The following is a 27,919-nucleotide window of genomic DNA, read 5'->3' on the forward strand; positions in this document are numbered from 1 at the left end:
TTTCCTTTACAATGGGCATTGCTCACAGACACAATGACCTTTACTGACAATTACAGCAATTGCTGCCCATCTGGAGAGCGATGAGAGGGGAATCCAATGCAGCTCTAAATCTTTTCCTCAAGTTCTGTAAAACACTGCGTATGGAGAGGTAGGTTATAAGCCTGTTGTGATAAGAAAAGTTGAACAGCACGTTTGGAACATCTGAAGGAACACGTCTGCCCAAAAAGATGTCCTAAAGGATGTGTGCTTTTTTAACTGAATGCTTTAAGCACAATTTGGTTGGTAGTTGAACTGCACAGCCTCTTGTGTTTATAGACACCTTTCTCTGTAGGTCTGTGCTAACCTCTGACCTGTACAGTGCTGCACTTCTTCCCTTTATGAATAACAGCTGGCCTGAGAAGGCAGAAGCAAAAGGTGGAGCTGGAGAAATTTGCATGTGCAATAAACAAGTCAGCTGCGCTGATGTACTCCATGCAGGTTCCTCTCCCTCCCAATTAATCCAGGCTCCACAGTGTTAATGGGTGTTTAGCTTTCATAGCAAGAAAATAAATAATTAGACAGATAATTCAAAGGAAATATCAGGAAGTTGCCTCTTCCACTACTTGCTCCCTGATTTATAAACCAATCCTTTATTGTAAACGTTCTGGCCCTAGTTTAAAGGTAAGAAATCATTTGTGAGGAGCCGGGGAGCACACAGGTAACAAAGGCAGCACTAATATTCCCGAGAGATCAGATTTCTTCCAGGCTCTGGATCCCAAAGCACACTGTTATATGACACACTGACATTTCTCAATGTATCCTTCTCAACACATTACTCATAATCCAAGACTGGAGTCTACATGGAAGTCTTCCACATGAGTGAAGCAAATATTTTCCAATTAGTGGGTCAGCAGTATAAGAAATAAAAAAAAAACAAGAGAAGCTATTAAAATCTGTATTTTTTCCCCCAACAGTTACATTTTCAGTGATAAGATTAAACCACATAAACACTTCACTTTTCTCCTTGAAAAGATTCAACAGCTCAGAAATGCCATAGATACACACAGAGGAAGCACGTTAGCTTGACAACGACAGGCCACCACAACCCAGCCCACTCAATCCAGCCAGCAGTCAGAAACACTCATCGCCCCTTAAATTCACCTTCTATGGGCTGCCCTGTTTACACAAAAATTAAGATAAAAGTGCCTCTTAGGCAATCAAGTCAAGAGGTACAGAATCATTTGGGCTTGTTCCTGGTTTATTTTAATGAAGTAGTTTCTTATCCAGCCCCAGCAAACAGGAGGTAAAGAGAAACAAATCGAACCTTACAAAGCTGTAATGGAATCGGAAGGATCTTCTTTCATAAATAGATGTACAGTTGTTCTCATTACATCTTTATTTGCTCAAGATACATTCCCTCCTCATGCTCACAAGTCCGTTCTTCCTTTTGCACACATTCTACGGTTTCTTTCAAGCTCTTCCCCCCACTGTGAGACCACAACAGCATCCTGTTGTCAGAACTTCTTGCCATGGAAAAGGGTCACGTTGACACAGATTCCCGAGTTGTTACTACAAATAATTAACAACCACATGAAAAGAGCCAGGAACAGGTGAATGAATGGATTTCTGCTTTAATAGGTTTTCAAACATCTTAAAATCAGTGCAACCCATGGGAAAAATCTGGAAGTATTGTACAAATGACCTGCACACACCAGAGGAAATGAAGTGCTAGGTTTTAGACAGCAGTGCTTGGAATTTTAGGCTTCTGATAGTCTATGTGCAGATTCCTGAACAGTCAGTGCACTAATTTCACTGCAGGTTTTTTAAGTTTGTAAATGCATCTGTGTGTGTCTGAAGGCCCTGCAACTACCAGAAGAGTAAACCTGAGTGTCACTTGTCACTCACCACCGGACAGCTTAACGCAGTGCTGCTGCCTCTTGGACCAGTGCCTAGAGAAAAATGCTATTATCCAGGATCCAGATAATTTCCATCTCACCAAACAGTCTCAGGGAGCCAAACCACATGTAATTTTTTCAAGTGACTAGGAACTTACTTTATTAAAGCCCAGTGAAAGCTGGATTTAAGTTAATGATCATTAGTTTTCCCTTGTACGAGAGCTAGTCTCGTGCAGCAATTAAAAGGTTAAAGTGGAACTATATGTCGTATTTTAAACAAGTTCACATATTCTCTATACAAATTTGGCAAATTCACATCACAGCCATAGATCTCATTCTTGCAATTCCTGCAAAATACCTACAGCTCCTCTGTCAGAAGCAAAGAGAGAAGCCACCTGAATGACCAGATTAACCAGGAGTTCATAGCACAGCTCACACAGAAGCACAGAACGGCTGGTGATCTCCGTGTTCCAGCTGAAACAGGTAGGCTTACTGAACTAAACACACTTTCAACACATGCTCCCAAAAGAGCTCGAGGCCACAGGGCAGATGAGTATGGAAAAACTGATGGCATCAGAAACACTGCAGACAAGAGGAAAGGAAAAACGTGATTTCAAAGCCAATCAAAAACAAACAAAAACAAACAAGCAAGCATGTATACGTGTATAGATGTAATAAATATCGCAAAGCACATTTGTCTTTTTCCCCAAGTCAGTAAGGATAAAGAAACAGCCAACGCACCAAAATATCAGCCTTCTGCAATGAGAATGTTGATGTCAGCAAAACACCTGCAAGCCAACTGAAGGTAAAGCATTTGCATTGTCAACCAACCACAACTTGCTTCCAGTTCTACGCAGCCAAATCAAACCCTCTTCAAATTCACAAGTTTGACCTAAATAAGCACCACAGCATGAAAAGCTTCTTTAGAAGTAGGATGTCAAGAGACTTTGAAATAGAAAATAAAATAAGAGAAAAGGTTTTCATTGGTCAAGTTTAAAAATTGTCTTCTTTTAGCCAATCACAGTCTGTCCCTTTGAGCCAATCAAAAACACACCTGTAGGTTTGTCCTTACTTAACACAGCCCAGCTGAGTAGCAAAAACTTATAGGAACAGATGGCTGTGAGATGCATTCTGAGGGCTGGGCAAATGGAAGCAAAATTACAAAGGAGAAGGACAACCATGGAAAACTTAGAGTGGGCAAAGGAACTTATTAACGCTCAGCCATCCTCCTCTATCTTCAGGAATCACACTGTCCTCTCCAGTTCTGTGTCATTCAGGTGTCCTGTAATTACTGTCTTCTATCTTCTGTCTCTGACCTGGAAAATGCCATCACAACATCCTCAGCACCTGTAACAGAAACAGGAAAACGTGTGCCATGATTACTTCTGTTGAAAAACAGTAGATAGATGCAATATCCACACTGTCACCCTGTACATCCGTAAAATCAACAGGAAAGGAAAGAGCACAGAGAGAACAGAAGGCTGTGTTTTTCTTATTTTTGAACTGGAACTGAGACTTACCTTTGCTAAGCAATGTTTTTTTTTTCCCCTAACCTAAAGAAATCTTTTCCACAAGAGTTCAGTGCGTAGACTCAGTTCTTCAATTTTTTTCTTCAACTGAGACCATCAACTGTGTAACTGCCATCAAAACTCATGTCCCCTAACGTGCTGTTACCTTCCTGTGAACCATCTCCAAGTCTTCCATCATCTTTCAAGTGGGCATTTATAGCAGGAAGCCCTAAACAGTTGGAGAATCATGTCTGATAAAGGCTTATAAAGAACATTCCATGCTAAACTCTCATTCTTCAAAAACGGTAACATGAGATATTCAGATTAAAAACACATCAGCTCTTTAGACTTCCTAAATATAGAGCATGGTCTAACAGTCACTTAAAGAAAAACTTCTTCAGGACAATAGGGAAATAAAAATACATCACGTGATAGTGTCAAATCAGTGATTTAGATCAACATCTCTTGTCTAGACAAGAACTGGAGAAGAACCCTGAAGGGCTGAATGCAATGTTTTTAATTTCTGGTAAGAATTTGATCCCCAACAAAGTCAGATAAAAGTAAATGCTTGCTTTCATCTGTAGATCCTCTAACAGCATTTATTTAACCGATTAGAAAATATGATGAAACCTCCAGTTACTGTCTGTATAATTTCTAAAAATCAAATGATCTGAGACACTTAAACGCAACAGATGACTCAAAATGACCATTTTAGTCTTCATTAATTAATTTGGTCTGCCTGGGATAATTTTGCTTAATAAGGTTTTCCTCAAAGCCTCTATTAAAGGATTAGACAACCAAGTAGGAAATGCTATGAGCAGCGCTGACTGCCTGGGCCATTCAGATCACTGCTCAGCTTTGCCGATATCTTTTACCGGGGTTTGGAAAGTTCAGATTGGGCTTGGATGGAGCATCAGCACATGAAGCTCTCCAGACCCTTCCATCTGCAGCATATCCAGCAGCAGATTTCAGCTCTGCATCCCAAGCAACTTCACCTGTACACTTGCACACAAGGTAAAAGAGGACTAACAAGAAGTCCTCAGCTGTTACAGCTGTATGAATGCCAGCCAAAATGTCACTTCTCAGTTCTCTAGGTCGCTCTTTAGTTGCGATACAGAAGGAAGAAGGGACTTAAAAGGAGAAAAAGAGAAGGTTATTAATTCCCCCTGCTAATACCCTTAAAAACTAAATCAATGCATATGAAATATGACTACATTTATTTTTATACACTTCACAACTTATTTGTTTTATGTACTCAAAGGAAGAAATATTAAGGACCGAGCGGTAATTTGTTTTTCATATGCAGGACCCACATTTTCTAGAACTACATCAAAAACTGCAGCGATGCTCCCTCTTGCCAACACGCAGAAGCCCTGCAGCCTTCTCCCTTTTCATCTCCTCCACAAACTGTTTTTTCCTGGATCAAAACATTAATGGCATACAGCACCAGAATCCAGATCTGAATTAACAAGTTGCAGCGATGATATTTTTTTCTTCCAAGGCCATAAATACTACAGCCATTAGCCTCTACAGGAAGAGGATTTTACTTCTAGCGGTTCTGAGAAAACAAACCTGTGCCAAAAAGAGAGAGGGAATAACGATATTGAAATCATTAGCAAAGCAAGTGCACATGAAGCACAGCCTATGCCTCTGCATTTTGTATGCATCCCCTTTCAAGCTGTGTGAGCCCAGAGCAGCTGGAGCAGCCTAGCAACAGCAGCATCAGTGGTGACGTCGCATGGGCACGGAGATGAGCTGGATTATCTAACAGATGTTGATTGTTTTCCTGACATCTCCCCTCTCTACCAGCTAAATACGAACCGAATCATTCTTGCAGGCATTCTCACAAATTTCACATGGAAATATCATTCCCTACGGGCTGCGCAGCCCCACAAACCCACCAGGCATTATTCCTGCCTACCCCGAGCAAGCCCAGCTCTCAGTGCTGTTCTCTGCACAGCTTGCTGTGGCGAGCGAGCAGCAGTTTAAAGCACATGATGAGCAGAAATAGCTTTCGGCAAAGGACGCTGGGAATTCCGCAGTTCATTTTGGCTTTACAATCAAAATAGCTATCACCAAAGTGCAGGTTCTCACTTCACCAGTTCCTGTTCTCATATTCTGGGCCCATGTGGCACAGCCTCAGTGCCAGTGACACTGTCAGCAGGAGCTGGGAACGTGCCTGCACTCAATAGGAGAAGGGAACAGAAGAAATACAGCTTGCCAATATGATCAGAAAGCAGAAAAAGTCGAATTATAAAATTACGTTCTCTCTGGAGGAATAAAGCAAGACTACAGTAAAGAATACGGAGTAAAAAATGTATATAGCATTACTGCATTATTACTACGTGCATCCTAAATGACAACGGAGATCAGTGGGATGGAGAATGAGTCCGGAATTCAAGGCTGCAGTCTTTCATATCCAAAGCTAACAGCACACCAGCTCCTGCTTTGGCACTGATGTAATTACGATAATCATAGTTTTAAAGTTGAGTGAATTTATGAAGAAAACACCTTGGAGGCTTTTTGCCCCGCACAAGATCAGAAAAGAATGGATTTTATACACAACTCTGAGCAGTGTTACCTCCAGCTCCCTCCTCAGATCCTTTCAGTGCTGTAATAGAAAAACCAATGGTTTCATTTGCAGGAAATACACGCAAACCACCATTTGCAAGAGCCTCAGGTGATCACATTATAAAAGATCATTTGATCCATCAAATAAAAGAGAATACCTTCAAGGCAGACAGATGAGCAGCTAGGTAATCCCAAGGCACAGCACCCAGCAGAACTACACCCATCCCATGTGCCTCAGACCAGCGCACAATCTGCCAGCTCGCTTCACCCTCCATTGTCTCTAATATGAACACTAAGGTTCCAGCAAATGAGTTTGTGAAGTATTTTGAGTTCCTCAAAGAGGAGGCACTGTACAATTTTGAGAAGCTTATCTAGTGGTATTTCAGTGATCTGAAAGCAGAATGAAAAGCTTCTCTGCTGAATAACTACTATCCTGCTTGAGTAAGGGTGAAAGCGCACTCTGCAATTGGAATTGCTCTTCCTGGAGCCACTTGGTATGACAGTATTTCTGAAGATACCTTGTAGCCAAAAAACAAAACCCCACGTGACATTTCTCGAGAAAAAGTCCATCCACATTTCTCAGCACAAGAGCAGGTTTTGTTCACATCCAGTCCTGAAACCCAAGCTAGCCAGAGCTAAATGAAACCCATGGAGCAAGGCTGCTCATTAAGCACTTCTGTGGCCACTTGTGCTCATGTACAAGTACAAACATTTCCAGAGAATGGAGAAGGGGTTTCTATGCAGTGAAAGGAAAGCAGGGATTAAAGTACTAATTAATAAGGCCTCTGCAACAGCCTCACTCAACTCCCACAGCGGATGTTTTCTTTCTAATCAAGTAAAAAATTGAAAAACCAGAGCACAGGTTATAAAGTTAAGCTGCACATTGCCAGAAGTCTGCAACTAAGACAATAGGACTGTGGGCCATGTTTACTTTTAGCACATCCTCCGCGGAGCTTTGCACTTCCAGTAATTAATGTATAGAACAATGAAGAAGGTACACGTATACCCAATGTGCACCCTGCATTCTATACACACAAACCCTCTCTGCATAACCTTCCCTTTTCTGGGCACGCATTTCTACACTGAAATAGGGACTTGCATATAGCCAACAGAATATTTGCCATCCTCCTTCATGAGCAAAGCATTCATTGCCTCAAACTTTTGGACGTGAAAATGCTTTTCCCACTTCTGCCTTACACTTTCACACTCCCATCCCTCCCACAGTTCACAATATTTAATTTGTAGCTTTCCACAGCAAGCACGCACCCACAGCGACACCAAGCCAGTAGGGTACGAGGTGGATTAAAACCACACTGCCTTGACCCCAAGCAAGATGTTTCCTGCAACTGCTATGTCCAAGTGTTCTTGAAACTATGTACAGATACAGAGAACTGATTTGTTTGCAGCCACCTGCAAAATTAATAAACCTGGAAAGCTTTCAGAGATCAGAAAGGTAAATGTGTTATGAATGTCAGAAGGAAGCCAAATGGAAAAAAATATATATGTATATCTTTGCTTTCCCCAAGATCTTTAAATATACATTCCTTTAATCACCTTCCAGCAATTACCTTCTAAACATTAACTCTTCTAGGAAACTCTCAGTATTAATATCCTACCAGTCTGGCATTCTAAAAATACAACACGCGCTGCTGAGAGGAGGAACGCAGTCAGACCAGCATGGTGCTCAAAAGGAAGGAAACGCTCTGTGATGGGAAGAGCTCCAATATCTCAATTTCTCCACCACTATCTGGTATTTCAGGGCTGCAGTCCCCCCTCTTAACTCCACGAGCAGCCTAGATTCATTTTTAATACCCTGACATCCAGAGAACGTGTCTAACCCAGCCGAGGCGTGTGCCTGCATCTCAGCGCTGCTCTCCCTGAGGGACCGGCTTTCTTCAAGAGCCAGCATGACACTCCTGTTGCTATAGGAACAACAGAGCTGTAATCACCAAGGTCTTAGTATAATTCACATATCAGGCTTACTAGCTGCATAGCTTCCATTTTCAGATACACCACAGAGCAGTGACTTGAGGCAGCCAAGTGCTAGCTTACCATTTAGCAATTTCAGGAACTGACAAGCAGGATTTTTTTCCTCCTCCCAGGTGTTTCTGTGCACTTCACTTCCTGAGAAGTGTTTTGCTTGTGTTAAAAATACGTAACAAAGCTTTAATTTCATCATTTCAAGCTCAAGAAACCTAATGAGGCTGAGCTGCTCTAGCTGCTGCTGCAATGCAGGGAAGAAGAGTAGCAAGCAACATCTTGAAACAGCTCCTGATCAAATCCTCCCCTCTAGCACAGGCACTGCTTGCAGAGAGATGGTTCCTCAGTTATTCCTGAAGCCATGAAAACAAAACAGCAAAAGCCACAGGTGTCAGTTTAGAAAAAGTCTTTCAGCAAAGGAAAATGCCACATATTTTGCACTGCCATGTATGTGTTAACAACATTACAGAAACAATCCAAAAATAAAATGGTTAGAACATTAAGTCAACAACATGGTATGGAGGTTTAGGCTCTTCATTAATGTTAAATTTATGTATTAAATACTTCAGGAGAGAGTTGGAATACAAAGAATTATTTTAAGACTGAAACATTTATTCTAGGCATTCAAGACTCACACATATGTTGCTCTGCAAAAGTGAAGTTTGGAACATATACTAGGTAGAATTGCACCTCTTTCCATTTGCTGCCTGCTGGAATAGACCATCCACCTACACTCTTAATGAAAACAAAATAGAACCTTCTGCACGTGTGGGTCCAGACTGCAGCATGTTTGATGCACAGAAACGTGCAGGTCTGCACCACAGCTTTTAGGGCCAAGAAAATCATTCCCTCTTTGGGAAAGAAAGGGTATGAAATAGCTTTCTGCCCAGCGTGTGCGTGCTGGAGAAAAAGGCCTCTGAAGATTGGTGGGGCTGAGAGCCATTGGTCCTTTTATTGGATGGAAAGAATGTGAAATCCACTAACCTAGTAAGTCCTTGTAAGTAACTCCTTCATAACACACCTCTGGTGTGTGAGGCAAACTGCACGAAAACCAAAAAAATCCTTCAGGGGAGACCCAATGAAAGCATTAGAAAAGTAGGGAAGAAAACTCCTTTAAGCAACCTTGAAGAAAACAAAGCATGAAAGTACCTCAGTGCTCGGACTTGGGACAGGGTTTTTCGGTGCAAGATAACGCCATCTAGTGGAGACGGGATCTCCCTTTAGATGGCACATTGGACACCTAAGGAATTTTTCCCCTCTATTTTTGATAACTTCATGATGAACCCAAGCAATGGTTCACCTACACTACGTTGCAACCAAAGGGTCCCGGCAGCTGGTGGTGATTCTCAATAAAGAAAAATCATGGAAGAAAATGAGCAAAGAGCAGCATTAACACAACTGACTATTACAAACCTGCCGAGATTTTCTGGGGATCAAAGTCCTGAGCAATAGATTACAGTTGCTCATGCCTTTACAGTGTGCTGCAGCTTCATCTTCCTCCAGAGGAAATGGTATTTGGCCAGGTTTCCTCATTACAATTTTTCTTCGTGCTAAGTTCCAGTTATTTGGAAAGATGGCATATCTGGTGATGGAAAGGACCAACGCCTTTTTCCACTTCTCTGAAGAGTTAAATATTTTCTTTCTTTGTTCTGCTTTCTTATACCAAGAAAAGCCTTTATGGTGAGGCCAACAGTTTAATTATAACTTGGGAGGATTGAAGGTGGATCGCAGGGTCAAATCACACAAGAAAGACAGCAGCATCTCAGATGTGATCAAAGTGAGCATTAACATGGAGGATTTCACTTCCCTGGGGAAGAAGTCTAAAGAACTCTCAAGGACTTATAGAAAACGATGACAGAGAAATCATTTGGCATCTGTACAAATACGGAACAAAGACAACTTTTTGAACAGAGTATAAAGTTCTTACATTTCCTGTATTGCACGATTAGGGAGTCTAGAAAAACAATGAACTGTTGATCTGTTGATCTCTCTTTTGATTCAATTTAAAATTTATGTCAATACTCATTTTTCCAGCTGCAGGTTTATGGCCTGTATCAGAAAGAGCATCCTCTGGGGGTTCTTAATGTTATCTTAACAGATGCAAAGCAACCAGAAGCACAGTACTTGGAGCTTTCTCTACAACACCGCCTCAGGAATTCCAAAGCACTCTACATATAACAATATAAGAACGGTCTCCAAAGCCCTCTGAAAAGAAAATAGTTTGCTAATTTTACAGATAATAAAACCAGACGGCTTAGACGAGGAAGTCAGATAAGATGTATAGGAACAGAGCTGTACAAGTATCCCTGTCCCCTGGCTGGACTCCTGTTTTTAGTATCTCTTCCTTGCCAAAGTTGAGACCATTCAGCATACATTTTTTACTGTGCAAAACGTAGCTGCTTTAGGGATAAAGCTGACAAATGCCAACTGCTGAAGGCAGCACCATAGCTGTCTGCTAAAGAAGTCAGCCTTTCTTATCTCCATGTCTTCCTCAGTTTTTGAGGAGAAACTGGCAAATTTTCACTCGAGACTGGCAGAAAAGTTTAGGAATTCTACGCCAAAATACACAAGTCTATCTATCTGCATCAATCCCCCAGCTATGTGAGGAATGAATGCACGCTTAGAACTGAAGAGCAAGTCTGTACAGGTTTTCTAATGCTTTTCTAAATGTCTCAGATCTATATTAAATTTCTGCTCAACTCAGTTATTTCCAGCACAAGAAAGAAAATTTTCCACCCAAACCAAAACCCACATCATGAATGTGATCCGGCACAGGGCCTACGAAGGGAAAAAAAAACATGCAGAAAGAAGCATTCAGTTCAGAACAGATCTGCAGCTTCAGGATAACACCACAGAATTATTCACCAAGACCTTTGTAAAGAATTCTCAAAAGCAACACCTACTTCATCTCCTTAATTGGAACCTAAACAAACCCAATTAAAATAACACAGTACGGCAACCAATGAAAATATTTTATTGAAGAGCTCATAATTTACCAGAACAAGTATGGAAGCTTTACAGCAGCAGTTATCTCTGTCTGTACTGTATCTCAAAAGTTTGAGTCCTGTTGAACATTACACTCCAGTTCTCCTCCAAAGATTAGAGCAGAAAATGAACCATATACCTCAAATCGCAGGATGGGTTTTAATAGGAAGTATATTATTACACAAAGATAGGAACCTAAACAGTATTTTCTGAGACTCTTCTCACAAGTGAAATAAACACAAGGCAAACAAATCCAGTACTCACCCTGATCAATTGAGTGTTGAGGCAGCTGGCTAAGTTGGCTATTCACTACACCTGCATACGTGCGCAAGAACTCCTCTTCACTGGCAGTCAGCTGGAAGTGTACAAAGAGTTGGTCAGCAAAAAGGAGAATGAAGAAAGACTCAAGATATCATCTCTGACTTTCCAATAGGAAACGTCAGGGTTACCTCTATTTTACTCTTCAACCATTTAGGCTAACAATTACTCACATAAATTATAACACCAGCAAGGCTACAGCTGCAAACTGGTACATCACTGAGAGATTCAAAGTCACTTTAAAGCAGTTGCCTTACTTTCCTGCTATCACAATAATGAAAAATTTTTCCGGAAATAGAGAAATACTCAGATGTTCAGGTTTAGATTCAGGCATCACAAGCCTCACAATATTTACACACAAAAAAAACTCAATTGTATTTAATCACAGGATAATGGCTAAATCAACAATAGCTAAAACAACTCAATAATAAAGCCAGATCATCATCTCCCCATCTTAGTCAGCATTATCCCAGTTATTACAAAATTACATCTGGAAAGCCACAGAACACAGGCTGTGACAGGCTTACGTTTGATCCCATCTTCCTCAGCATGAGTAGGACTCTCACTTTCTGCTGAATGTACATCTCCTCCGGACTCTTTCCGGGGACGCCCTCACGGTTCATTCCCCTCCTGCCAGCTCCTGGATTTCCTGGAGATGTGATAATATCAGAAAAAGACAAATCAAAACAGGTAATGGTGTTATTGTGAGAACAACAGGCAAGTTCAGTTCCTAAACTATTTTTCACTAGCAGGCAGAACTCTCGCTGACTACAAGTGTGAGGAATCACAAGCTTCATAAGAGAAATCCTTGAAAAAAATCTAAATTGGGCCATACTCAACTCAGAGACTGAAAGAGGCTGACGTTCAGATACTACGAGCTCATTATCTGTTGTTACATTACTGTAGAAGTAGAGAAAGAGCAATCTGACTCCTAGATGAAAGAATTACTCTGACACAGGAGCCTGTGTTTTTGTATCTCCCCCCATAAATAACGACAGCCAACGTGAAAACAGGATGCAGAATGCTCAGCCACGAAGTTCACGCTGGATAAATAGAAGTAGATGAAATGTTAACTCTTAAGCCTGAAGTTTTTTGTTTTTAATTAACAAAACAATCAACCACAACACACCTACCGTTTAAGAACAGAAGTTATATGGAATATCTACCAATAGGTGGCACTACACACAAGCACCCAGAAAATGCCACTGCAGCTTCCACGCCAGCTCGGGCAATCCATACATTTCAGCATCCCACTACACATCAGGCATTACAAAGATTTGCAGTAAATACATATAATTATTCATGGTTTTCCAGCGTAACAGACTTCAAGTCGCTTGTTAATTTATCAAATATTTTAAAAGAGGTGAATGTAATGTTGCTATTTAAATCTGGTTGTTCTAAAGCGAGTTTCAACAGAGATGGATTCATCACGACCTACATATTTAACAGGAAGAATCAAAAAATATTAAACCTGCCCATCCAGGGAATACCTTACAAAGGCAGTAGCAACATGGGGGGGGAAAGTACTGAGCACAAGTCAAAAGCTACTGCAACGTATGTATAAAGACATACAGAGCAGCAGGGCTTTGCTCTCCATTTACTGCACAATCAGATTGGGTCAAAGTCTCAGCAACCACAGCTTTTCCTATTTGACAATTAAAGAAGAAGGACAAAAACTTTAAAACAATATTGAGACTGAAAAACACCTCTCTGCTGCTGTTACATGCAGATGCCCTTTAGGATGACAAACACTACCCACCATATATATTGTGCAATTACATCAGGACATTTCCACAACCACTTGCAAAACCGGTCTATGCTCTAAAACAATACAATCCATCTTTACAAACAAAGGATTGGAAAGCCTTACTGAAGTCCTTACCAACTTGGCTTTCCCAAGGAAGTTAAATTAATATGCCATACACCATGCAACGCGACCCAGCAGCATTTCCCTAACCCTGCAATCCTTTTTCTGATACACGGATCAGGAAAGCTCCCCCTTCCCCACCCTGCCCCCTCCCAAATCAGTACAACATTAAGAGCTTTCCCTGCCAACGTACCTGCTTCTAAAAACCACAGAAGATCAGATAATCCACGCGCTCACTCCCAACTAACTGCCAGATTTGGAAAAAGAAGTATGAGGAAACGGCCCTATGAAAACAAAAAAAGCAAAACATTACAGGAATAGACAAAGTTGAGAGCCAGAAAAAACAACTTTAGCCAATACCTTTTGCAGCACAGTTTGCTTTATACCACGGTGTAGCCAAAATTCATAACAGCAAAGCTCTGTCTGGAGTTTGTAGATCCTTTCTTATTCTTTAAATGTAAGTTTTTTAAAGGTAAATCCATTCTACATCTGCGAGATTCATACCCTGTACATACCAGTGACACTCCCAATCACTAGAGAATGGGAGGCATTCAAGCTTTGCAGCAGTCCTTAAGAAGCTTTACGCACAAAAGCCGGCTCCCTGAAAAAGCCAATAGAAGTAGTGACATGTAATTTCTTCTAGATAAAAAACACAGGCGTAGCTTAGCAAAGATTTGAGGAAAACTATGGAGAAAGGATGGTGACTTCGACCAAATTACTGCTTTCAGCTATGCACACGTTATGTGAATATAGTAATTACAAGACTGGCATTTGAATGCTGGGCTAGAAAGCCCGCTGCACAGAATTTTCCAGACCAACCTCAGTGTTCAGCCAGCAACAGCTAACAGTTGCATGTTCTTATTTCCTTCTTTTGGACTTGTGACACATATCTGACACATTTTACAACTGACACTGGGTACCAGGGCTCAAGAAGAGTTTACAGCTCTCCCTGTCCATCATGTTAGCCTGTAAGACAAATGATTCAAGCTCACAAATGGAGTGGTAGTTCACGTCTCCTGTAACCACAGGATGGCTTGGGTTGGAAGGGACTTCAACGATCACTGTTCCAACCCTCTGCAGGGTTATGTGCTAGGAAATAGAGCCTGCTACTCCAGACAGCATCACAGCTAGAATCGTGTATTAATTACCATATGCTGGTGTACTTAAGTATCTGATTAGAGAAGATGCGCATACCCACATCATTTGTTAACAAACTCCAGTTTATATTTATTAAACATATTCTCCCTTTTTTGTCTTTTGAAAAGTCAGTATGTAAAAGCAGAGCTAGACTAATTAAGTGTCCTTTGTGGCTGTTTACCACCGCATGCAGGTGTCATTACCAGCAGGAAAACAAGGAAGGGGTAGCTCCAGCCACTCAATATTCTGTGCACCAGATTCATCATAGAAAGAGGCTGCATTCAAAACACTGCTAGCTTCACCCAGACGTTCTCTACAGCAGCTCTTACTAACACGTGCTGGAGGCAGCTGAGCTTCAGCGTTTTATCATTTAAAAGAATCATTTCACCTCTCCAGAGGAGAGAAATCATCTGATCTATCTAAACCATACCTTGTTAATTAGCTCTCACTGTTCTTGCCCTCTAAATATGCAGTCCCAAGAAAGATCATCTACAGCACTGACAACAGGGCCATTTGCAGTAACTAATTGCCATTCTCATTCCTATACACCTCAAAGTAACCCCACACAGCGTGCAGATATCTACCGCACAGCCGTGAGAACTCCTTCCTCAAGGAAAAGCAGAGCACACAGGAGCTAACCACTTCTGAGATGCTACTCACAGTAACAGTGTATTTATGGTTACCATTAAAACCTCCAATCCTCCCCTAAATCGCTAATAATAGTCGTTATGCATTTGTTGTATTTAACACCAAACACAAATTAGAACAGGAAGATGAGATGCTTTCTTAGCCCTGTAAATTCAGAAGAATTCAGCAAGTCAATGGGCAGACCACCACGCTTGCACACCATATCTCAAGAGCTTCTCTGCTAACCTATAGTGAGAGTGCTCTGCATGACACACACCTTCACTGCTAAAGGTCCAAGATACCTGACCTAAGACAAACAAATCACATTCCATTACTTTTTTTTAAATGCACAAGGGCAAAACACAACTGTAAGACCTGGTGACCACGTACCAACCAATTCCTAGCTATTACCAACATCAGCTCACACACCCAACATTTTCAATTATATATCAACACTTCCATGTTCATCTCCAACAAATCCTAAGAAATAAGATCTACAAATATTTTGCAACTGTGTATTTTAGGGGTGGGAGGGAAGAAGTGCAAACTATGAGAAAGCGTTCAGCAAGACAGCTGAGGAACAGCTGAATCATCAGCAGAACAAGTTGTGCTCGCAGTCTCTTGAGTCCCAACAGACCTGCCCGCTGCACAGCAAGCCACCCAGAGCACTTCTCAGCTCAGGTTAATTCTTCCTCTCAGTTACCATCATCCCCTGTGCTCAGCCATGCCCACGTTTTGCTCCTGCCCAGCCGCTGCTCATTGTGCCAGCACTCAGCTCTGACTTGCTGTCCCTCTGTCACCACAAGCGTTGGAGAGAAAGAATGAGAAACTCCCTGAAAGATGAGATATTGATCTGTGTGATCCCAGACATGGAGATGGAAAAACATGAACTGTCATATACCGGACTGAAGGAATTTCCACAGCATTAACAGAGCACGAATACTGTCCATTAGAGATAACAAACGAGGTATGGACCTAGGAGGATTTGAACCTAGAAATGAACATAGGTTGTCAGCCTCACCTCCCTCTCAGTTAGAAAAGATTCAACTGGATGAATAACAATTTCAACCTAAACTTTCTGGAGAAGAAAGAGTGCGTTTCACACTCAGTAAACAGAACACAAAACTACCCAGAAGCCCCATTACACTCTCATTGGTACTTATTGGTCTAAGCCAAGAAATACAGGGTTCTCAGCTTAATTCCTGGCAGTCCTACACTGAATTAGTACTTCTAAAGGAAGAGATGCCACAAGGTGATTAAGCCATCAGTACGTGCTGTTCTACCGACCTGAAACTGGTCTCTCCAGGTATGACTGTTTTGCAAGGTGACCGCTGAAATTCAGTACCTCATCCATCTGGCAGATAAGAACTTCTTCCTCTCTCCTGAAAAAGATGGGACTCTGCATTTCAAAAGCTGCCCTTTAGGCTGCAACAATTGCGTCACCCACTAACCTGTGTTAAAGGACTAAATCCTCCAAGTTCAACCCGCCGCATCCAACTCGCTGCAAAACGGACATAACTGGGTCACCTCATTTTTCCCTGCTTGGCACGCATGGGGAATGAAACTTGGTTCTCATTTATATTTAATATGATTCACAAGACAGAATAATGAATGAGGAAGCCCCACATATTACATCCAAAGCTGCCAGCCCAGCTTTGCGAAATGACAAATTTGGGTTTAAAAACACGGTCTCCCTTTCCCAAGCAGTAAGCCATGGGAAAAGCTGCCCCGTCCCTCACTCTGCCTGCAGAAGGGCTGGGTGAGCATCACAGGAATGCTCTCTGCTTGGCAAGGCCCAACATGCGGACTGGGCAGAGCCCTGCATGCCTGACATCCCTGCTCCCATCCCTCTCTGCCTACCCAGCCCATCCGTTCAGCAGCGGAAGCAGCAGATGCAATCCTGTCTCTTTACAAAAGGAAGAGTTTAAATACCACCTCCTCCACTGAAGAACTGAAGTTGCACTTCCTAGCAAGGCAGTAAATAGGGATAAGAGTAAAATGGGCTTATTTTGGAATCAGCAGATGTACACCTGAGAAGTTAGGCTACATTGTAGGTATGTTGCCAAGATAGAAGAGGATTAAGTGTTAACTCTTCTGCTAATGGAAGGGATGCTCCCTCGCCTCTCCACATCGCCCATGGTCCTGAAAAGAAAAAAAATCCCTCTCGAAAGCAAACAGAAGAACCACGCAGAGTTCCCTTCAACCACTAACGCTGTACACAACTGTGCAGTAGTAACACAGGGATAAAATATTACATTTCCAGTTCGCCACCCCCCGTCCTTTTCCTAACCAGATTTAGAACATCAACAGCACTGTTTGCACATTTAAAATAACAGAGATGGGAGAACTCTGGACACAAACTCAGCTAACAGCTCTGTTTTATGAACAGATGGAAACAGCTCCTAAGGAAACTTGGGCTCGCTGGCCAGAGCTGCTCTGACTGAGCTCTTTCAGTCAAGGAGGATTCCAGCACACAGCAACTGACAAGGACAGAGTTATGACCATTTCCCTCGCCTCCACCTCCTCTCCTACCAACTCAGAACCTGGAAGGGCTTTTTTTTCTGGGCACTGCCACAGAGAGTTTTATTATAAAGAATTTCTCAACTCCTGACACCCCCTTTATTTTTATTTTAAATGAACCGAAAGACATTTCACACCCCAACAGAAAAAAAAAAACAGATTTCAGAAGTGAAAGTTTGTAAATTTGGCATAAAGCAAGTTACTTCAGCACCCTGCTTCATCTTAAAGGCATGCTTGCTTCATGCAACACCACCAACAAAAAAAAGCCACGCGAGCTTTTGTTCCTTCCCGGTGGTTTTTTTCTCCCAGCACTTCTCTAACGCTGACAATTCCTAACACCCCCACCTCCCTGGTATGGGAGGAAGCAAAGCAGAAGCGAGCAGCCTGCACAGCCTGGACTGAAGGTGAGAAAGGCAGCAAAGCGCCAGTAATCGTGAGTAATATTTTACATATTCAGTCTTAATAATTTAGGCTACTTAGAGCAGCCATCTGGCAAGCTCTTTAAGATGTAGGTTACAGCTGACTGCCTTTTTAATATACTGTATTATTTCTAGTTACAACCAAATGAAACCCAACAGGAGCGAGTTCAGCTCCAGAAACAGTTCTTTCTTCAATCTGCCTGGTTCTGTTCAAGGCAGCTAAAAACCCCAATTACTGGGATAGGATTACAAAGGCTCCAATAAGGAGTCATGGTGAACAAACCCAACCAGCAGAGGTTTCATTTGCACTGCACAAATGGAGCTAACAGCCAGCATAAGGAGATCCCCTTAATTCTCTGATATCATTACCCAAGGCGAAGCTGCTAGCTCCCATTGCCACACCATTGAGTACTCAGTGGTTAAGATATAATCATACTGGGAAATTCTAAGTGCAAAGGGATGCAGCACCTTGAAGCCTTGTTAATTTTCAAATGCCATTTTACAGAGAGCAGCTTGAGCACTGAAAACCTTCCAAGCTGCAGCCCCAAACCTCAAGTCAGGAAGCAGAGTCTGCAAAATCCTGCTACCAATTTTCCTCTAATTCTGTCTGACTCATGACCTTCAGCTGCAGGCAGCTGGAGGTGGGATTAATTTCCATCTCCAGAGGGATATGGCAAGGAAGAATTTGTAACAGCTACCTATTTATAGGTGAACAGTAAGAGCTGAAGTATTTGTCTATTTTTGTCTTATTGTTTTAAATTCAGTATTGTCTTCTACTTTATCACAGAACCTGAATCCCAGTGTCAGATTTTAGTCCATTTCCAGCTGGAACTCCAATGATAGATTCACAGCTCTTAAATGTAAGAACTTGATTTTAAACAAAGCCACTGCAGTCCTCCCTCTTCGAGAAGGACAGGAAACAGCCCAAACCACTGCCACAGTTTAATGAAGTTACTCTTAGAATCCATGCTCAAGCTGCCACCCTACTTTTATAATCACCATCTAAATTAAATTACTGCTCGTGTCCTGACCTTCAGGCACACACAAACCAGATTCATACTGTCTGCCTTACCAGGCAGCAAACCTGAACGCAGAAGACATCGCTCACACCTCATGCAGTTAGAAGAGGTGGTACAGGTTTTTGGCAGTCAGTGCGAAGCCTCTGAAATTAAATGTAGTAACAGCAACAAAATCTTAAAAGATTTCCATTTTCAAGGTATTCATACTTCAAAAAAGAATTTGCCAAAAACGCTTTAAAAAGTTACAAAATGTAGTGATAGCAGTCAATATTCAAAGTTTATCCCAAGCCAAAGAAACAACTTTTAAGAAGCACTGCAATACTTTACTTCAGCCAAGATGATCTTCGACAGCAATGAGGAGCGTTGCTCTTGTCCTGATCCCCAGCACCTCTCTCAGAGGCTCATGCACCTCTTCCCTCATTTATAACAAAGCTACAAATCCTCTAAACAGGAAGCCAGGCCGTAATGATGGATAGATAATGACTTTAACTACCGGGTATCCCAAACAACACAATCATGGCTGTAAAAAAAAGTGTTACGCATCCATCATCAAGACAAAGCAATGCTTTCCATGGAACTCTTTGTAAATATTCTAGCTTTTCAGAAACAGAAAACCAAGCTTACAACATGCCAGACAACTTGAGACACCCGAAGACGTTGGTTTCATTTCCATAGTTTGAACTCAACTTGAATCAAACTAGTGAAAATAATGAGCACCAGAAACAAGAAACAATTTTATTGATACCTTACACGAATCAAAATATTTTCCATATACAAACTGCATACAACGAGAGAGGTATGCTATACATATGAGAAAAAATATATACCCAGATAACATCTCCATCAGTGAAGTACCGTATTTTTGGGCTATTAGTTGCAGACACCAAGGCCAGGCTCTCGTAGCACATGTCTGCCCTGTGTTCATTTCAGAAACAGCCCCAAGGGCAATCCACAAACATGTACATGGGGTACAAGGAGCATCCAGACCAACAACTGTGGTCATATCATCTTCTCATAAACTCAGCATTATGACAGAAGTCATGTTTTCAAAGAAGCTCTGCAAGAAGTCATAACACCAAACTTGCAATCTTCTGAAGATTTAATGATCGTCAACATTATAGCTGGGTTTTCCTGAGGACTGCCATTAGTATTACAGAAACCAAACTCAACAGGCTATAAAGCAACTTAATTCATGGGACACAAACACCCTACGCCATAAACACTGAAAGAATTAGTTGACTGTAGAAGCGAGAAATCGGTTCAGTCTTCCTAATGAACCTAAAATAAGCCCATCATGCCTTCATTATCCTCCTACGCAACAGAGTACAGTGTCAAAATTGATGCAAGCACCTATGGATGCCCAAGGTGTACGATGTTTTTTCTGCATTCCTCAGTAACTCCCAAGTGGCTTGAAAGGGAACATGGCGCACAAACACACATGAACAATTGCACATCCAGAATTACCAGGCTGCACTAATGGCAGAAATACTTCAGTATCTGTTTCCAGCCATTTCTATGCTGTAATTGCATTCAGATTTCTGAAATTAAACTCCTCTGCTAACCTCTGGATAGTGCAAAAAAATCATGTTTCAACCTCCATTAACAAAAAGGCAAGTGACATTGCTAACAGTCACAAAGCCATACAGAGCGGTCCGAAACCAGAATACGCAGAATTCCAGTAAGTATCTGTAAGCAGTTAAAATAACAATTATATTTAACTTCAATTTATGAGCCTGCAGTAACAGCCCCCAAAACCCAGAAGAACCATATTTGGAGTCAAGCTGCCTGTGGTCCAGTGACCAAGTTCTCAGCAGCTTAAGCACACTGCATTGTTCTACTGAACCAGAAATGGCAGAGATGGTGAGCAACGCCTACTGCAAGGGTTTCTCTGCACTACTCCACTTGCTGAAGCACCATGACATTTACAGGCAGCCCTTTGGTACTCATCAGCATAGTATCTTTCTACAGATGCCTAGCATATTCGAGATAGCTTCCAGTCCAAAACGTGACTTACATTGCCCTGTAATTTGGATGGGCATCTGAACACCATTAATGACAGATCACATGCATTTCACACTGAAAAGAACTACAGCTCTTTTATAGCAGAGATTATGGCTAACTGGATTTCTTTTGGTAAAGCAATTAAAATGTGAGCTGTTATTAGGCTGGTGACTAGCATTCTAATGTTTTGTAATACTGCAGCAAAATACAGTGTCAGGACCAAGGACACTTTGAGATTAATAGCTGCTGACTACCCACATTGCCTAACCATTCTGGCTTCATACATCAATATTCACAGTAAAACACTGATGAACACACTTCTTCCAATACCTACTTACCTTGCCCTTCAAAGAAAAAGAAGGAAAAAAAAAATCACAATTCTGTGCTACTTTCTGCATAATCAAAAAAATAAACCCACACCAAGAAGTGCTTTCAGTTTTGAACCTACATAGCTTATGTTTTTATGCCATTTGAAGAGCCATTTCATTAATACATCCTGCTAAAAGTCAAGGATTAACAGCTACTTGTCTAACACAAATATGTTCCCTGATCACATGTTTTCCAATATCCAGAGCACAGAACCTTTTTCTCCTCAGTCATCTGGTAACATCATTAATATTATTGGACAATTTGGGCAAGAGACCTCAGCTCCTAGGACCTTCATAAAAGAAAACCAGTGAGAGCTTTTCTTGGTAGTGCTTACTAACTCTGTCTATAGGGCTTTTCATCCAAGCACACGAAAAGGGATTTTGTTACCTCCTTTAGGTCAAAGACGGAGAGAGGACAAAGGAAGAAAAAAAGAAACTTTCAGTTTTAAGAGAGGACTTTTAATGTTCGTAAACTTAAAATGAATTCTTGGTTACAAAGCAATTTTACTGCTGACATTTTCCTACCTGTAGTTTTTGGTAAAGTGAGATTACAAGGAAGGAACTCTTGCCTCCAAGGGACTTCCTATTTCTCAGGAACAGGGATGCAATTTCCTTCCTCCCTAGCCACAATCTTGTACATACAGTTAATTATATTAGCCCTAAACTGTGAAATAATGCTGTATGAGGTCACTGTCTGAAAACAGAAGTCACTCTTTCACACTCCCCCACTAACAAACACACAGGCTGGAGAGAAGCACGCACTGACTGTGGGTTCTCTAAGGGTTGTGCGAGTGTGAAGCTCCACTCAGGGCTGGAGCGGCCTACCCCAGAGCACCACAATGACCCAGAACCACAGGCTGAGAGCACTCTCGTTAAAGGCACCCAAGCCTCGTGGAAAACTGAATGCAAAACTGCCTGGCAAGTTCCACTTACTCAGAGATTAACAAAGTTCAGCACCTAAAACTGATGGTTTCACAATATCATATATGTAAGGAGACATAGAAGTTCCTTCTTCCAAGAATATGGATGTCACGCAGATGCAATTAAACATACTGTGACTAATCCAACTCCAAGTATACGAATACTAACAGAAGTGTTAGCTCAGGGGCCATTAAAAACAACACTAAAGACAAGGCAGAATCTTCAACAAGTTAAAACCAGTGTGAGATTTCACACTTCAGAGAGCTTCCTCGAGGAGTATACAGTAGGCACCAACTGAAGAGAGAATGGGGCAAAGGCAATCACTGAAGGAGAAGACAGATTTCTGCCCTTTCCAAACTGTTACTGCAATCACAGTATATCCTTATTAGCAGCAACAGAAGGAAGGAGCTTGTGGCAGTTAGGTCAAAAATAGCAGCTACTTAGAAAATGAAATGGATGCATTAAAAACAAAGTGCCAAAACTATATTTCTTCACACATACGCACTACTACACAAAGAATTTTATTTAAGGATTAAAGTATCCTTTGTAAAAGCTAGTGAACTAAGAATCATGGCAGTAAAAGGTGAGAAAAGTACTACAGAACGTATGTGATTTGTGAAAGATATGTTCTGCAGCCATCTGTGGCTGCTCACTAATATTCAGTGATAAAAGTTCTCTTAAATAAAATGGCACTTCTGACCTCTGGAGTTAAGCAAACACTTTCACAAATTCCACATAAACCAACAAGTATTATTTGGCATCGACATGCATTCCAGCCAAAAAAGCAGCTAAGCTGATGTGAATGCTCCTACTTTTCTCCATTTGGCATCAACTCTTATAGTTAACTATATTTTAAGTGTGTTATTGCGGATCATTTCTGCATCAACATCCACTCATCACATTTATCTTCAAGCCTGATGTTACCCTCCGAGGCCGACTGAGCAAGCCACCAAGACACAATGAAATCATCAACTTTCCATAGAACACACAGCACAAACGATTTCAATTCAATTATTACAACAGCAGACATCAGAGAGCAATGGAACTGCTCTATTCCCTTCCCACTGCTACAAAAGGCCTCCATCAGTAATTTATTTCAAGTTGCTTCAGCCTTTACACCGCCACTCTACAGAAACTTTGCTGCAAAGATTTAGGTCACATTTCCTTCAAGTGTCCATGGGTGTGTGTACACGTACACTTCGTTAAAACTCAAAGAAATTAATTAAAAGCTCCTCACTGACTTCTGTGTGCGTTGAATCAAGACCTAGATGAGTTCAAACGCAGAACAATTATACTTAATTAAACATCGCAACATTCTATAAAGATGAGTTGACTAATTCACAAGAAGGATAAATTGAGTCAAAGTTTCAGAGCTTGCTCACGGTCACACAGAGCTGATTACTTAAGTTGCTTCTATTTTTGTTACTTATGCTCATATCATATTGAGAAAGTAGTTTCTAAAAATCAAATATACTCTCATCTAAATATATGGAGGAAATAGAACAAGTTGAGTGCAACAGAATCCATTGGTCACATTTGTGTACCCCAATCAATGGAATTCCACCAGTCCAAGAAACCAAAGTTTTTAGAGCTCTTTCCCTCTCAGTTTAACTCCAGATGAGATTTTTAGGCATTTTGGTTTGTCTTTGGAACACAGGTTCAGATGTGACGTTCTGTAAAACCCTGAAGAATGGTCACTGAAACACAAAAGGATGGTTACCCTTCTTAAATTCACGTTGGCATTTCAACTATGTATAAACACTGTTACATTCTAACGAATCAACATTAGCAAGCAGAAACCAATCATTCCCCTTCCTCCTTTTTAGGAACATTTGTTACATAGCTCTCCCCCAAGCACTGTGTCCCAAAACAAATCTCAGAGTCACAAGAGTACTCTACTCATTCAACCACAAGCTCAAGTTTCCCATTTGTCTGATCTTTGATTTCTTCTCACCTATCAGAGCAGAATGAGCAAAACCAACAGTGCCATCTCACCGCTTTCCTTTTTTTGGCCAATTAAAGACATGGGGAGAAAGAACTGTACGTTTAATCCATTCTTAAGAGACAGAATAGCATCAAGAACAGTAACAAGATATTTTTCAGTTTTTGTTTTCCTAAATGAAGTGAATTTTGTAGGTACCAAGATTTGTATTAAATTTTAAACCTATGAGTGTATTGTTTCTCCCACGTATGTACAAACAAGGCCATCAGACCACCACCATTTCTTAGGGTGTGGTGTAAGTGACGAAACATTGTCATTATACTATTTTATATTTTCATTGCATATCAGCATCAAAACATGGCCATCTTTTGGGGCTCATCACATACTGGTGTACTTGCAAGACTTCTTAGGAATTAAATTTATTAATACTTTTCCAGCAAATCTGGTCACTCAAACTGGAAACAACCTGAGATGCCAACAGTTATTTCAAAACAAAATGTAGAGATTAGGCATCATGAACAGGAATTGTGTACAGCTTCTGCTTAGATGGTTTAACACAGAAGGCCCCAAATAAAATAACTTGTAGATTGACACCTTCAGAAAGAATCTTACAAGATACGATGGACTTTGGTTCATCTACTAGAAAAATATACAGGACTAACTGGCTTTAAAGAGGGCTCAGAGAAAACTACTAAATGCTATGATTTCTTTCCTCTTCTTTGTATCTCTGTTTTTACAAACTGAAAGTTTATTTTGGGCTGAACGTCCTCCCATATCACTTCAGTATTATCATTCTGCGCAGTAACAGATGAAATACAGAACATGACTGACCAGTTTTATCATCACTATTAAGATCTTTGGAAGCCTACTATAAAGTCATTTACTCTCACTATCTGAAAAGCCAAGTATAGACTCCTTGCAGCTATCCACTTAGGTCAATAAAGGAAGGATACCCAATCCTTCCTTTTGTAAAAAGCCCCAATGGAAGTTTCTCCATTCATATTCAACAGCAGCTTCCCAAAGTCTCCGTACAAACCCCACTTCGGTGCATCTCTGACACCTCAAAGTAGGCCAGCCACTCAGGAGGGATGCTTTGTAGCTAACAACAAACTTAAGAATTGGAATATTTACTAAAAATCCTGATGGCATACATTAGATACAGATGATAAATATGCTGTAGAGAAAAAAAAATCTCTCTCCTATTAAGCAATTACAAATAGATATCTCCAAATTAGCTGTTCCCAAAGCAAGTCATCAACCCCTCGCAGTTGTTACACCTCATCCAATACATATGCTCCTTAGGTTTTTGAAACATACTAGTACTAACTGATTCTTGTTCGGGTGATAGAAGCTTCAATTAGTATTGTGAGCAAAGAAATAACCCTCTCTGCTCACACACGTCCACTATCTGTGTAATACACAGAGACACAACTGCAAACAGGCACTCAGGTGAGAGACAGCAGTGCTACACCTGATGTGCACGCATTGCCCGGACTCCTGTCAAGCTGCGGGACCATTTCCTGAGGATTACAGCGTCGTCCCGGTTGGATGCCAAGGAACACTGAAAGCACTTGTGTTAACTTCTCATAATCCCTCTAGCACTGCTTCAAAAAAGCTAAACCAGCACCATCCTCTGAAGCAGTTGTGGTTAAGTCATAAGACTTCATCCAATCGCTGCCAGTTAACTTTTTGGAAGTGGCCTTTGCTCTACCATTAGCCCAGTCCTGCAGGCTTCCTTGTAGCTTTCCGCTCTTACATTGCACCACATCAATTAAAAGGGCACAGAAATCACCCTACCAACAAGGAAGAGGCTGCCAGTTTCTACCAAGACACCAGAACTACAGTATAAGGGATGATGCTTTCCCAGCTAATGCCAAAGTGAAGCAACTCCAGTGTGTCTGAAGTGCATGTGTCACTGTTTTCCATCTGATTCTATTTCTAATCTCTGAAATAACAGAGATAAATCTGGGCTTACAAAAGATGCTAACTTGAGCTTTCTTTGTCTCCCCTCAACTTAAAGGTCTCCTCCTCGTCATTTAACATAACATTTCTCCTTCAGCAGGCTACCTCGACTCACACACAAGCTCTAAAAATATCAAGGGCAAAAGGAGTCGACAGCTTGCAAGTTCAGTGACCAACAACAATTAAACTGAAAATCTGGATTTTGTAACTTATTTTTTTCAAGGTGATGTTCCCCAAATACTCCAAAGACGCAGTCATCACCACAGCAGAGTCAAGCTGGAGGAGAAACCTAAGCAAGCACACCTAACATCCCTCCGACATCTGACCTGGCGGCTCTCATTAACCATCGCATCTGCAGAATGTCTTCCTCTCATCCCACAGAGCATCAAAGCTTACTTCGTTAAATGTACCAAGATGAGGAACGGTCAAATAAAAGATGATATACAACAGAACAAAACATCCACTTCTTGAGGGGAGAGAAAACAAACGTCAGTCTGCAAGTCAAATGTATCCTGACGAAGGGCATCTGGATGTTACACAGAAACTCTCATCTCTTGTCTGCTTTCTAGCATGCAAGTGCATTCTGATTTGGAAACTGACGCTGCTCATGCATCTTTTCAAGACGGACAGAATTAACGCCAGCCTGCAGACACTGCCCAGCTTTACGCCTAGTAGAAAGTTAGAGTGCTGCTTCAGATGCTCTAGAAGACCCCGAGCAGACACAGCTTGGCGTCAGGGCAGAAATTACCCGCAGACGAAGTCCGGCATCCAGCACGCACCGGGGCGAGTGCTGACCCCGAGCTGACGGTCAGGCACCGGGTGCTGCCGGAGCCCCCGTGGAGCTGACACCGGCGGTCCCACCGCCCCCAGCGCACACTGATGAGGGAATTGCTTCACGCAGCCATTTCTGGGCTGGGACCCAGCCGCCCTGAGCCAGGGTGCCACATGACGTAAGGGATGATGCCAGAAAACGAGCAGGGCACCTCCCGTACCTGTGCGCCGGGGCCACGGCCTCGCAACGCCCGATCCGCAGGTGGCCGCGGTGGGGCCCGGGGGGCGCGGGGAACCTCGGGGCTGCAGCCCCGCACCGGGCCGGGAACAGGAGGGGGCTCGGGAGCCGGCGCGGAGGCCTGGGGAGGCGGGCGGCCCGGGCGAGAGCCTTTGTTCCCGGCCGGGCGCCGCGCACAAAGGGCGGCCGCGCTCACCTGCGTGCGGGGCCGGGCCGGCCCCGGCGGTGCTGCGGTGCGGGCGGCGGTGGGAGCGGGCGAGCGGAGCCGTGCGGTGAGGAGAGGAGCGGCCGCCTCCTCCGTCGTGACTCACCGCGGCGGCCCGACGAGGCAGGGAGGGACGGAGGGAGGCGCCTGGGCGGCTCCGGGGGAGGGACCCGCCGCGTCCCCGCGCCCAGGGCAGCGGCGGCGGCGCCGCAGGCACCACCCGAGAGCCGGCCGGGAGGAAGGGGCGGGGCGGGGCGGGCTGGAAGGGGCGGGGCCGGAGAGGGGCGGGGCCATGCGAGGAAGGGGGCGGGGCCTCCCGCTGCCGTCGGTACCGCGCTCGGCGCCGGCCCCGGCCCGGCGCTTGCCGTCCTTCGAAGCCGGCCCTGCAGTGATGCCCCATGTCCCATGTCCCCGCGAGCTCACGCCTTCCCTCTATCTGTCCCGGGCAGCGCGGCGGGGCTGAGGAGCACCGCTCCGGTAGTGCCATATTAGACAAATCACGTTCATGTTAAGCCAGGTTCGTGGCCACTTTCCAATAGTGCTACACTAAGACTGTAAAGATACTGCAAAATTCAAACTCGAGCTAATCCAGCAAAAGCAGAAACCGCCATCTTCCGAGACCCTCCAGCTAGGACAAATACCCCCCTACCTATTGCAGCACTACCGCAGGCCCTATCTTAAGTCCC

At 42.6% G+C, this 27,919-nt stretch overlaps 1 protein-coding gene across 2 annotated transcripts; it reads right to left on the bottom strand.

The window, feature by feature from the left end:
- Positions 1,220–27,454, bottom strand: CTNNBIP1 (catenin beta interacting protein 1). Of its 2 annotated transcripts, XM_021417367.1 has the most exons (5): positions 27,225–27,362; positions 13,297–13,387; positions 11,764–11,885; positions 11,183–11,273; positions 1,220–3,221 (listed from the first exon to the last, which is right to left on the bottom strand). In XM_021417367.1, the coding sequence occupies exons 3-5, from the start codon at positions 11,857–11,859 to the stop codon at positions 3,163–3,165; spliced, it is 246 nt and encodes an 81-aa protein (XP_021273042.1). In that variant the 5' UTR covers positions 11,860–11,885; positions 13,297–13,387; positions 27,225–27,362; the 3' UTR covers positions 1,220–3,162. The 2 variants fall into 2 exon arrangements, with proteins under 2 accessions (XP_021273042.1, XP_021273043.1); XM_021417368.1 differs by lacking the exon at positions 13,297–13,387 and having other exon boundaries at positions 27,225–27,454.

This window comes from Numida meleagris, chromosome 20, assembly GCF_002078875.1.
Source record: "Numida meleagris isolate 19003 breed g44 Domestic line chromosome 20, NumMel1.0, whole genome shotgun sequence".
In the NCBI taxonomy this organism is placed as follows: Eukaryota; Metazoa; Chordata; class Aves; order Galliformes; family Numididae; genus Numida; species Numida meleagris.

What these genes read in the sequence shown, in the direction of transcription:
- CTNNBIP1 (XM_021417368.1), bottom strand. Translation starts at nt 11,859, where the DNA reads ATGAACCGTGAGGGCGTCCCCGGAAAGAGTCCGGAGGAGATGTACATT. An exon ending in TGAGGAAGATGGGATCAAAC is followed by an intron (nt 11,274 to 11,763) that starts GTAAGCCTGTCA and finishes GTACACTTCCAG; the next exon opens with CTGACTGCCAGTGAAGAGGA. An exon ending in TCAACACTCAATTGATCAGG is followed by an intron (nt 3,222 to 11,182) that starts GTGAGTACTGGA and finishes TTTCTGTTACAG; the next exon opens with GTGCTGAGGATGTTGTGATG.